At 37.3% G+C, this 12,636-nt stretch overlaps 1 protein-coding gene across 1 annotated transcript in view; it reads right to left on the bottom strand.

Annotated features, from left to right (window-relative positions):
- Nucleotides 1-5,482: 5,482 nt before the first annotated feature.
- Nucleotides 5,483-12,636, bottom strand: part of LOC124606844 (sorting nexin-25) — a 171,784-nt gene continuing 164,630 nt past the window's right edge. The window contains exons 17-19 of the mRNA XM_047138920.1: nt 8,985-9,128; nt 6,744-6,882; nt 5,483-5,745 (exon numbers count right to left, since the gene is read on the bottom strand). Coding sequence (XP_046994876.1) covers nt 5,692-5,745; nt 6,744-6,882; nt 8,985-9,128 — 337 coding nt within the window. The 3' untranslated portion in view covers nt 5,483-5,691. The remainder of the gene's footprint in view (nt 5,746-6,743; nt 6,883-8,984; nt 9,129-12,636) is intronic.

The following is a 12,636-nucleotide window of genomic DNA, read 5'->3' as shown; positions in this document are numbered from 1 at the left end:
TACAGTTTAAACAGAGATCACCAGCCCAACTGTAGGTACAAACCTCTGTGGGCAGATCACAAACTCAACTGGATGGTATGTACACATACCTGTAGATGGGGGAACGGAATATCTTGTTATTGGTGAATGATATACATAATATCCTAGTGCCACTGAAAATGCAGGAGATTTGAATGTGTGTTGTGGTATTTTGTGTGTAGAGAGAAAATTATACATTTCTGGACATCGATTCCTATGCTAAACTTAACCATCTTGGTCTCCATTACAAGTCGTCAATGTCCATAAAAGGAATTTAGTTAAACCCTGTATAGCTGGTTATTATGTGCTGCCAGTAACTTAATATTTATTTAGTAACAATGGTATTGTAGAAAGAAAATGTATTGTCACATCTGTGAATGCTGACCCCCTATTTACTGTATATTAGTACTTGGCATGCAGCTTTACAACAAACGCTGCTGGTTGCCATGTAGATGACATCACTTTTCAGCCCTTAAAATTGGATATTCACATAATTTGTAGAAAGAGTGGCTAATGAGTTTTTTTTTAAATTTATTTGCGTTGATAGGGTTTCCCAGTTTATTGCATTATGTTAGACAGCAGCTTTTTGAAAGTTCCTCCGATTTTCAGCCAAGTGCTGTCACGCAGAAGGTGTTGAATACCCAAGAGATATTCAAAATTTTCCTTTTTCAAGAAAACTTAAAATCAGATGGAAGATTGTTGAATACCTTCCCACCACTTCCCACAAGGAGGCAACATCAACAAGAAAATTATTTTTGTGTCTTTTATTGTGAATGTGTAAATCAGAGTTCATCCTAAACTGATTTTTATCATCATCAACAAAAACAATTAAGGAATAAATTTATTGGTAAGTGAATTAAGAATTCCAAGATCCTTGAAAAGGCTTTTGCAAGATGTATGGTTATCTGCATTACACAGCATTCTTTGTTAACATCAAGTGCACTCACCCAGAAAATAATTGAGTAAAAGACACCCCCCAAGTGGCTGACTAGTGGGATTAAGGATATCGTGTTAAACAAAGTGGCAATTATATGAAAATGTTAGAAGTAGTCATAAGTGAGCGACAGTAGCCCATTACAGACAATACTGTAAGGTGCTTAAAATTGTTATTATGAAGGCAAAGAGTTTGTGGTATGCAAATAGAATAGCTAATCCACATGGCAAAATTACAGCTATATGGTCAATTGTGAAGGAGGTATCTGGTCAGTAGCACTAGGTCGATGATATAAAGTCATTACACAGTAAAAATGTCTCTGATACTGATAAGTCAAATATATGTACAGTATTTAACAATCACATTCTGAATGTTGCTGCTGAATTAAATAAAAACTTACTTTCTGCAGGAAATCATATAACTCCCTTGGAAAATGCCACTCCTAAACTGATATCTGAAATACTCCTCTGTAATACTGACAAGGGGGAGACTGAATCAATAATTAAATCACTGAAGACTAAGGACTCTCATGATATGATGGAGTATCTAGCAGAATATTTAAGTACTGCACTGCAGATGTTAATCATGTACTTAGTCACACTTTTAATTTTTCCTTTAGGAATGGTCAGTTTCCTGAATGATTAAAGCATCACAGGGGTGCAGAACTATATGAGGAGAGTCAGTGGCACACCGAAAAAATCTGCAGCACATATTCTAGTGTTTAGTACCCCAGAATTACCTGAACGCATCCTTGCAGGCTATGTCCGTCTTAAGGTTCACCTTTTTGGTCCTAACCGAATGCGATGCTTCAAATGTCAAAGATCTGGGTGTACCCCTATGGGATGGCTACGTGTGGAAATTGTGGAGGCTAAGCTCACGAATCAGGCAATTCTTGTATCTTGTACACTTCCTCTGACATGTATGAACTGCTCTGGGGATCACCCAATGTGGAGCTGTAAGTGTGAGGTTTGCAATGAGGTAAGGAAAATTAAGGAGCTGAAAGTCATGAGATGCATACCCTCGGTCTGGCACACAGTTTTAATCTGCCAGGAAGTTTTGGATATGCATACGCTCAAACGCCGAGCTATCGGTAGATGTCTCTACGGTCCCGCTACCATGATCCTTCATGATTCATTGCTGTCTTTGTTTTGTTGATCTTTATGCCATTTCGAGGGCCAAACAAGGTTACAAAAGATTTTTTTAGTGTAGTTTCTATTGTTGTTGATGATAGGTGTGGATGGTTTTGTTGTATTGTCTCTTTTAGTGGTGTTATATAGGTTAAAATATGTATTCGGTAATATTTCCTTGTATTGTTTTGTATGTAGGAGGGTTGATTGGACTCACCCGTTTCATTTGAGGTGTATTATAGGTCAATTGAAGTGTACGATACCATTTTCTTATATTGTTCAGGGGTTGATGGGAATCGCATGCGTAATTTGAGGTGATGTAAACTGAAGTGTTCGATAACACATTCTCTTGTATGTTTGGGTGTTTCTCGGTATCGCCTGCTTCATTTGAGCTGTAAAGTCAACTGAAGAGTCCGATACCATTTTTTTGTAGTTCGACATGTTGATGACATCATGGCTAAAAGCAGACGAGTGGGATCCCATGCTTCAGTTATAAGTAATTTTTGCTGCATTATATCCAATGTCGGAGTACCCTCAAACTTTTGTTTAGAAAAAAAGCACTGATTACTGTACAGTACAGAATGCAAGCTGCATGTACACTTTATTTCCAAGAATTAGCATCTTTCACTCAGTTAATACTAGGCAAAAATCCAACCTGTATTTGGGTCGCACTTCCTTGACTCCTGGGCAGAAAGGCGTGCACTATACGCCAACATGATGTTACTGAACAGTAAACCTCGGTTCAATGTGAGGCAGCTCGTCAGTTGTATGTGGAGTGATTTCCACATTGCAAGACAGCTTCACATTCCCTCTTTGCTATGCTGTACCAGAAGGCCTTGGAAACAGGCAGGCACTTTCACCACTAGCAAGACTGACAGTCTTGCTCCATAGTGGTGCTGCACACCCAAGTTTGACAAGGCTGTACTCCATGAAGTTGAAGAAGACATGACGATAAGTACCAGAAACCTAACTAAATATGGATCACCAAATTGTCTGACATGTTCTGCACGAGCAGGAGCTACACCCGTACCACCCCCAGAAGGTATAGACAATGCAGCCACAGGACTTTACATCACGAGGCCAATTCTGCATGTGGTTCTTGTGCCATTGCATGGACAGGCCCAACTTCCCTTGGTGGATCCTTTGCACAGAGGAAGCCAAGTTCACCAGCGAAGGTACCGTCAATTCCCACAGCAGTTAAGTGTACGCTGATAAAAACTTGCATGCTGCGCACCCCCATGGGTTTCAGGTATGATACATTCTGAACATCTGGGCAGGGTTCTTGGATGAATGTCTGATTGGGTCATACCTTCTTCCACAACATCTCATGGGTGCAGCATACTTGCAATTCCTTGGCGGTGTACGGCATGGGCTTCTGGAAGATGCGCCACTGCAAGTGCATAAAAAGGTGGTGTTCCAGCACAATGGCATGCCACCTCATTTATCACTTACACTCCAAGATCTTCTGAACAAATGACATGGGCAACAGTGTATAGGTCACATGGCCCAATTGTTTGGTCTGCATGTCGTCCTGACTCGAAGCTGCTAGTCTACTACCTGTGGGGTCACATGAAATTGTTGGTTTATGAGACCCATGTGGCATCTGAGAAAGACTTTCTGGCACTGGTTATGGCTGCAGTGGATGCTGGAGGACAAGGGTAATCATGTGTACTGGAACATGGTATGGAGGTACCATAACTGTGTTGATACCAGTGGCCATGGCATTGAGCCGTACTTGCAAGTGGGCCCAGGCAACAAGCAGCAGGAGTCAGAAAGCAACATGTGTTGTAATATTTTGCATGTAGCAGGGAAAACATTATGTTTCTGGATATGAGTTCCTGTGCTAAATGTAACCATCTTGGTCCACACTTTATGTTCTCAAAGCCTGTAAAGGGAATTTAGTTACACCCTGTATGGGATAACTGAGGAAGCAGCAGCTTTTTCCAAAGTAGCAGCTTTCTTTCTACAGGGTGTTTCTGTAAGAAGGTGCAAAAATATAACAGGGCATAGAGAATGCTCCACTGAACAATTTGAGGTAGGGAACCTGGGATTGGAGCAACCAGCTTAAAGAGATATGGAAGCAAACTTGTCTACCACTTTGTCTAGCATTACTGTTTTCCTGCTTATTTACAACTAACATGCATACAAGTTTAGAAGTACTGTGCTGTTTATTTACATGTACAATCATTATTTCCTACAAGGAAATAAGGAGGACAAGCCTGATTTTTGTACACTTTACTTGTCCATAAGGTGGCTCTGCTGTATCGTATTTACATTGTGCCATGACAGAACATGCTATGAATCAACAACAGACCCATTCATTACTCAGTGCTATTGAGAGATATACAGTACAATATGTTGGACCAGTACCAGTACAATTTCGCAAAACTCACTGACCTACACCTTGTGTATGGGGAAGTACGTTGCAATGCTCTCGGTGATGAAAGGCTGTACAGGGAACAATTTCCTAACAGGCATCATCCATCACGACGAGTGTTTATTTCTATCAATCAATGAATGCAGGAGACTGATTCATTGGAAAGAAAATATGAGGGATCTGGCAACATGAGAACCACTCGCACATCAGATTTTGAAGAGGAGGATGAATCAGAATCTTGTTCACCTATGTCATGCTTGCATTGAGGTTGCTGGCCGCCCGTTTCAGCACATTTTGTAAGATACAGTACACATGGTACATTCATTGTGTCAATGGTGGTATTTACAGTTACATGTAACTAATGTAATAAAAAAGTACACAGTAATGTGACTTTATTCCTATTCTCTCCTTAAGCTGGGTTCTCCGAGCCAAGGTACCTCAAACTGTTCAATGGAGCATCCTCTATGATCTGTTAAATTTTTGCATGTTCTTACAGAAACAACTTGTATAAATTTAAACGGCATAGAAGTGAACAGCATTAAGCAGTATAGCCATGGCTTATTGAACACAGGTTGCATTTATATGATGTCTGTCTCGTGTTAACATATACCTTGGCTCGTTTCACATACCTGAAGATTCTCCTCCTTGCTGGGATCTTTGAAACACAGTGACAGAATCACTGAATGAAAACTTGTCCACTATACACCATACAGGATAACAAAGTCTAATTTTGTCACAGTGTCTGGCAGCTGATAGGCACAGCTCTTCAACAAATGAGGAGATAAAACTAAACAATAATACACCAAACCGCAAAAAGGCCCAAATAATTGTCGCTCTTGTCTTTTTCCAAACATTTGTTAACCTTAACGATCCTCTCCAATTTATACGTTTCTCTAAAGTAAATATACACATCACAAGATAGACAGGTAGGCTCATATTTTTCTGATGAGGATGGTGATGGTGACAAGTGCTGATAACTAGGATAAGGATTGACAGTTTTCAATAACAAAGAAAACAAACATAATATTAACATTCAATAAATGTAACAATAATAATTTATTGTACATAAAACACTCACTAGTGTTCTTTGGCAGCATAGTTCAATAAATTATTTGTATAATAAAAATATCTTTTCCACTATCTAGACATAAATACACATAAAATCCCTGTCATGGCACATAGGAATGTAAATAAAATGTTTTAAAACTTCATCTCTCTTTTGGGCTCCACATACGTTACTGTTGCTTCCACTCTGGGCATAGTTCATGCACAACTACCTCAAAAATGTCCTGAAAAAAAAATTACAGATAATTAATAGATGACACTCACTTTATGAGAAAGTAAAATTTATAAAAGAAATTAGGTAATTTGGTCATAAAATACTAGCTGTTATAGAAGAGCCACAGACTAAACAGAAAAGTACTAACCAGACACAAAAATACACTGATATTAATGTCACTAACAAGATTTTCAATAGTTAGTTAGTTAGTTAGAGAGAGAGAGAGAGAGAGAGAGAGAGAGAGAGAGAGAGAGAGAGAGAGAGAGAATGTATAAATTTTCGGTACACAACTTGCAATATCAAATCTGTTACATTACAACTGCGCAAATAGTGGTGCATCCACAATGAATAAATTCATCTTCCAGAGCAATTGTCAATTGTTTACCAGAGTGTATTCTTCTGTCCATTGCATGACATTTTTGTTTTGGATATGGGGCCTGCCACTTTGCTCTTCACCATGAACATTTGTCATCTTCGACACTATTGTCTAACTCATTACTGTAAGTTCATAAACTAGGCACAACTAATGAATGGGAGCACCTATAAATCTTTTTCACACAAAAATCACATTACAGCATGTACAGCTCGTGGGAACAATGATTTTTGAAGCCAATTTTGTCTGCTTTCATCCTCAGTTAAAACAACTACTGAATCAAAACAATGACTTCTGTGGCTCTGGAAACAACAAATAGATGGCACTTCAACTGTGCAACTTTGTTCAGCTGTCTATTATTTAAATATAAGCTAATGGCTCTTTCTTTTCAAATATGGCTCATACTTAACATAAAAATTGAAAGTAGGAGATCTTTCTTCTTAATCATTCAATAATTTCTTGTCTCTCGTCTCTCCTTGCTGCCCTTTCATCAACTCGTTTCATTCCTACCAAATTTCTGTTACATATGTATTTTGTAATTTTACCATATATGGGAGAATACTGTCTGAATTGAAAATTAAATACGAACAGTGATAAGTAAATGAAAAAAAATATGAAAACAAAGGATTACATACGTAAAAGAGTTTTTTGTTGAGCCGTTGGTCCTGCAGTGCTTCAAAAACTCTTGACATTCCTCTTTGTGCACACTGTTGCCCAACTAACGTACTAAGGAAATCTGGAATATTGTTCAAAAGCTCCTCCCGCGCTGCAGATCTAACATAAGAAAATAGATAAGTATGTTACCACACACTATTGATGCCACATGTAGCAACTTGATGTGTTGCATTTATTGTTTTTTATGACTGGCACTGCAGAAATTATAAAGATATGCTGAAAAGTACTTCCTCTGAATCTTTTATGTGAAAACTCTTAAAACATTTAAATAAAACAAACTTTATACCTTTATTCTTCCAGCCTACATATTTATTTCTCAGCACAGTCACCATGGTGATGAACACATTCTCACAACAAAAGACAGTTTGCTGAAGGAGCTGCAACCTCACCTCTGCTTGCACGGCTTAATCATTATCAAAATGCTGAAGGAGAGGTGCTTCATGTGTGGACAAACTTTTCAAATTTGAAACTCGATTACAGCCCGCTGTTTTTCACACACTGACACTGTTACACACTGCCATGTTACAAGCTACAAGTTGAAGCCCTCTAGTGGCAGGGGGCTGCAAATATGTAGACATGAAGAACAAAGGTGTAAAAAGTTAATAAGGCTTGTTTTATTTAAAAAGCTTTAAGAGTTTTCATATAAAAATTCGGAGGCTTTATTTTTCAGCATTCCCTTGCATTTCCATGACAGAGACAATTTTATTGTTAATTCCACAACACATGGCTCTTTTCATGGTACATAAAATAGAATATCAAATTTGAGATGAAAAAGAAATAACAAAATGCTTTGTCTGGTCCATATGCATCATCATTCAAATCCCATGGTACATCTATTGCAATAACATTATTATGCAAATAGCTGGTTATAAAATTGAATTGTGGAAAGTCTAAAACAATCATTTTTCTAACAGTTTGCAGTCTATGCCTTCTAATACAACTAGTTTGCTCGCAAAATACAATGGGCTAATGAATTTCAAGGGTAATTGTGTTTGACATACACAGCTCTTATTCTATGGGCCTTCAGTTCAAATCACACATGTCAATCCTAACGTTTTCTTTGTATCTCTAAATCATTTTAAGTGACTGTCAGGATGATTCAATCAGCAATGCCAGAGACACTTTCCTTCCCAACACCAACCTTGTCCAGTGCTTGCACTACTTGTGTTAGTTTTAATTCAATTATATTTCTTATCAATACACCTTTAGGGGCAAGTGGAGGACGCGCAACACTGTATTTTGATTATTGTGGCTGCTAATTTGGACAAAAATATTACAGTATGTCATGGGTTTCAACAGCTACATCATGATCAGGTGGAAGGTCTCTTTTACGTAGCTGTTCAGATACACGGCAAGCAACAACTGTAAACCAATACAAGATGTAACACAATCTGCTGACCACCTTGTTTACAGCTGTAAAAAAATCATCAGTGCTTTTCTTTAAGAACACTTACCTAAAGAGAGGCCTTCCAGCTGATTAGGTACAACTGTAGAAATGCATATGGCGAAACTGCAACACATGTCTTTTTGTTTGAACATCTCTTCTGTTTCTGATCTAATACTGTGTTTAGGTTGGGTTGGGTTGATTTGGGGGGAAGAGACCAAACTACGAGGTCATCGGTCTCATCAGATTAGGGAAGGATGGGGAAGGAAGTTGGCCTTGTCCTTTCAAAGGAACCATCCCAGCATTTGCTTGAAGCTATTTAGGGAAATCACAGAAAACCTAAATCAGGATGGCCGGATGCGGAATGGAACCGTCGTCCTCCAAAATGAGAGTCTAGTATGCTAACCACCGCACCACCTCGCTCGGTAATACTGTGTTTATTCAAGTCTTTGTTGAGATTTAATTTTCCTTCAGACTGAAATTCATGACTTATGAGAATTAGAGAAATAAATACCAGTTACTTAAAAACAATTATGCTTCACTGTCTGCAAGAATAAAATGAAAAGCAATTCAATACAAATAATATTTTGCACCATTTTCTATAGTCATGAGTTTCTTATTTAAATGAATAAAATGAAGCTGCGAGACACCAAATCAGTAATAATACAACTTCTGCACAAATCTTAACAGGCTTCAACAATTTAAAAAAAATAAAAATAAAAAATAAAAAAAAACTTCAAAACTCTAGCCTAATTTGGATTATGTTATTAGCAGAAATCTGGACAAATCTTCATTCAGAAAAACAGGGATCACCTACCTTGTTTCCAGTTTTTGCTCTTCTGTTTTTGGTGATGAAGGAGCAATGAGTTTGTCATTAGGCCACCATGCTTTACTGATAATCTGAATGTAGTAATAAATCATTGATTCAGAAAACAACCATGTCACTGTTTCACACACCTGCCTGAAACAAATGCCAATTTCTATGATAACCACTGCACAACTGTCTTTTTTTTCCCCTTTTCCTACACCATGTTACAATTCTTAAAGCTATGAAAAGATATGCAAATCCTAAAAGATCATTTTTGCAACATAATGTTGTGAAAAATTAATAGAAAATAAAAGTCCAGTAGCACTAAGTAACTACTAACTAGCAAAGTATCTATGGCTGGACATCTTGTCTGGCTGTAAGGATGCCACATCCTCCCACGTGATAATGTTTGCTATTATCTTGTAAAATTTTTTGTAAGATTATTGATTACTATCACTACAGAGTATGTGTTGTATTACTGCAGCTACCACCAGTTTAGCCATATACGGTATTTTAATCTTTACCCACTGTCAATACTTTCTGATCTGGTGACTGGTGCTTCTTGCATACGCATGCCGTTGCACTGTATAGTGAGATGGTCTGAGTCTGTCATTGTTGTTTGGTAGCTATGTTCATTAATGTATTCTTGGGCTAATTATACATGCCACGTTTCGAAGCTCTTAAGGTTTCAGTGTGAAGTGATTAAATGTTGTACTGTGGCATACGGGATGTTGCTAAAACTGACTGTAGTTAAAATTATTTTGAAACTAATAACAACTTCGGTAATACATCATATAGCGTGTGATCCACTAATAATTGTTATCAAAAAGGAAGTACATAAAGGAGTGAAGCAGCAGCTACTGATATGAAACAGCAGCCTTGACAGTACACTTGTATATGGAGACTGGTGACTAAGACATCGCATCCTCTAACGATCTTCGATCCAAAGCCCTATTGCCACATCAACTAACAGCGAGGAAATTTGGAATTCTCAGTTCCACCTTGATTTTTTAAACAACATTGGACTGACATAGATTTATTAATGAATTGGAACTAATTAACATAATTCAAATTGTGGAGGCAAGTTGAAATTTGTACTTAGACATTGGATCACAAGATGCAGTGACTGACAACAATCATCTTGATAATGTACGAAGGGAGGCAGCATTAATGCAATTATTATGAAAACTGACTGCAGATTTGAAGGCAAATAACCATTATTTTATTAAAGAAAACTATATGATACTAAGCAACTCTTGGAGGAAGATAATCAAAAACTGAGAGCAGATAATCAGCAGTTCAGTCAGCAATTGAGAGTAGATTCAAACACAATGTTGAATCAAAAAGTAATAAACATTCATAGTGACTTACAAGAGCTATCCATGGACTGGAAAAAAAGCTTATAAGACTGACAAAAACTGAACATTGTGAGCAAACTCAGTATTGTAAACAACACAGTGAATAGACAGAATATGAGGTGGCTGAAGTTCAGTCTCAATTAATTTCATTCATTATGCCATTCTTGGTACGCAAAGGTCATGTGTCTAAAACAATTCTGATATCAAGTTCATTTCTGCTGTACAGTAACATTAATGAGAGGAATCAATTTATCATGGTCAAATGTAAGTGCAATGCAGACATTGACCAAAATTTGACACAAGAGGATATTGGTTTGGTGATGCAAGAAAGCTACGATGATAACTGCTACTCCAATGTAATGATCGACACAGTTGCTACTGATGGACAATTTAAAATTTCATGTTCACAGATTCCTGATAAGGCAGATGAGATCGGTATTTGTGCAGTATTTGTGCACTGCAAATGCATGTTGGTGACAACATAGCAGGAAAATTTGGCATGGAAAATGTTATGACATCTGCAGATATCAACACTGTATCCTCAAGTGAGTATTTACCCATGGACCAGCAGAACAACATACATAATTTACTAAGCTACAATGAGAAAGCCCAAGGATCATGATTGGAAATCAGCAACAATTGTGGAGGAGAAATTCAGGTTGAACAGTAGATCAAAAAACAGTGTGAAAAGAAGAGAAAGAGTAGGACTGTATGCTAGTTGCAGAAATACTGACTTGAAAGGGCAGAGGAAGAAACTTCACGCTTACTGTTGAGTGATAGCAACTCATGACGTCTTTTAAAACTTTAACTTGTGTAGAAATTCATTAGTATTTTCGTAAGTGAGTTGTTGCACTGTTTCAAATTATTTTTTGCATGTGATTATTTACAACATGTTCAACAGCATGGGCAAAGGCAGTTTCACTTTTGGACTGATTCTGCCATGTGTCTTCTTTCTGTTCAGGCAATGCCAATGCATAATGCTATGTCATCGCCTATGCAAAAAGGTGGCATGTGGGAGAAACTTGACATCACTTTACATGACCCAAGGAGTTTGTGTTCTTCTGCCAAGCAGTACTTCCAATCAGCATTGTGCAGAGCAAGATGCACCATATTGACCCTCTGCGAGAAACATGAAAGCAGGTTGTTTATCAACAGATAAATATGAGGCATGGCAATACCACATGCCTTCAATTACATGTGATGAATTACTTGCCGGGTAGGGTTTTTACAAAGCAGATTACTCACAAGTGAAGCGACCGTTTCAAATTAAATAACGCAAGATTAAATATGTTTACATCTAGCTACACAAAATGTTGAGGTATTTATGTGCAAACATACATTTACTTATGTAAAACGTGTGCCACAAATTTATCTCGGACTCTTAATAATTTTCTTTCTTCATTTCTAACCTGACTAACTGTTTTAATTATGAAAGATAATGAATCTGGTGTGTGCTTTTCACGCATGGCATGATTGGTTTTGCTACATGACTTTGATAATAAACTGTACTTCTCTGAGGATATAATTTTCTAAATGTAATGAATTCTGTTTAAAGAAAGACGATCATGCTAATTTAAATATTATTACCTCCTTCTGTGAAAGACATTAAAAATCAAATTGCAGAAAAGAAAATTCTATGCTACATTGCAGTTAGTAGACAAAGGGTTAATTTCAGATACATCTCTTACTCATTTTGTTAATTACATCACGTAAATGACATTTTTTACAAGTTTAATAAAGCATTTGTTTTTGTGAAGAGACAGTTTACAACATTTCTACTAAAACAATCCTATTAATTAATAATTAACTTCATATTAATTACTGCAGTTCTAGATGATGAACAAATTCTGTACATAATTGTATTTTTCATCATTTCTCAACTTACATTTCCTTCGGCATCATATTTTGGAGATTTTTTCAGAGATACCATTTTGTACATGTCTTTTGATGTCATGTTTTCATGTAGTGACATTTGTAATAAGTATATAATCAATTTGGCTGTTAATTTAGCATCATGTAATATTTGGCTGTGGCTTCTTTCCTATAAGGAGCATTCCAATGAAACCCGGTCAATAGTGTAAAGTAACAGTAATGATTTTACTAACTCAAAAATGTAGTTACACACAGTACACATACTCAAAAATAGTTGCTAAAACTGTTGGCACATTTATCCCATTGCGACACTAGCCAGTCGATTCCATCCTTGACGAAGCTAGTAGGCTGCTGTCGGATCCAGGCCTGGATTTGACTTTGTTGTCCACTGCCCATGCTAATACCCAGTAACTGACAGATCTCGTCCATAG

The sequence above is a fragment of the Schistocerca americana genome, chromosome 3 (assembly GCF_021461395.2).
Source record: "Schistocerca americana isolate TAMUIC-IGC-003095 chromosome 3, iqSchAmer2.1, whole genome shotgun sequence".
NCBI lineage: Eukaryota > Metazoa > Arthropoda > Insecta > Orthoptera > Acrididae > Schistocerca > Schistocerca americana.
Note: the sequence above shows the minus strand (reverse complement) of the source record. Positions and strands in the feature narration are given on the sequence as shown.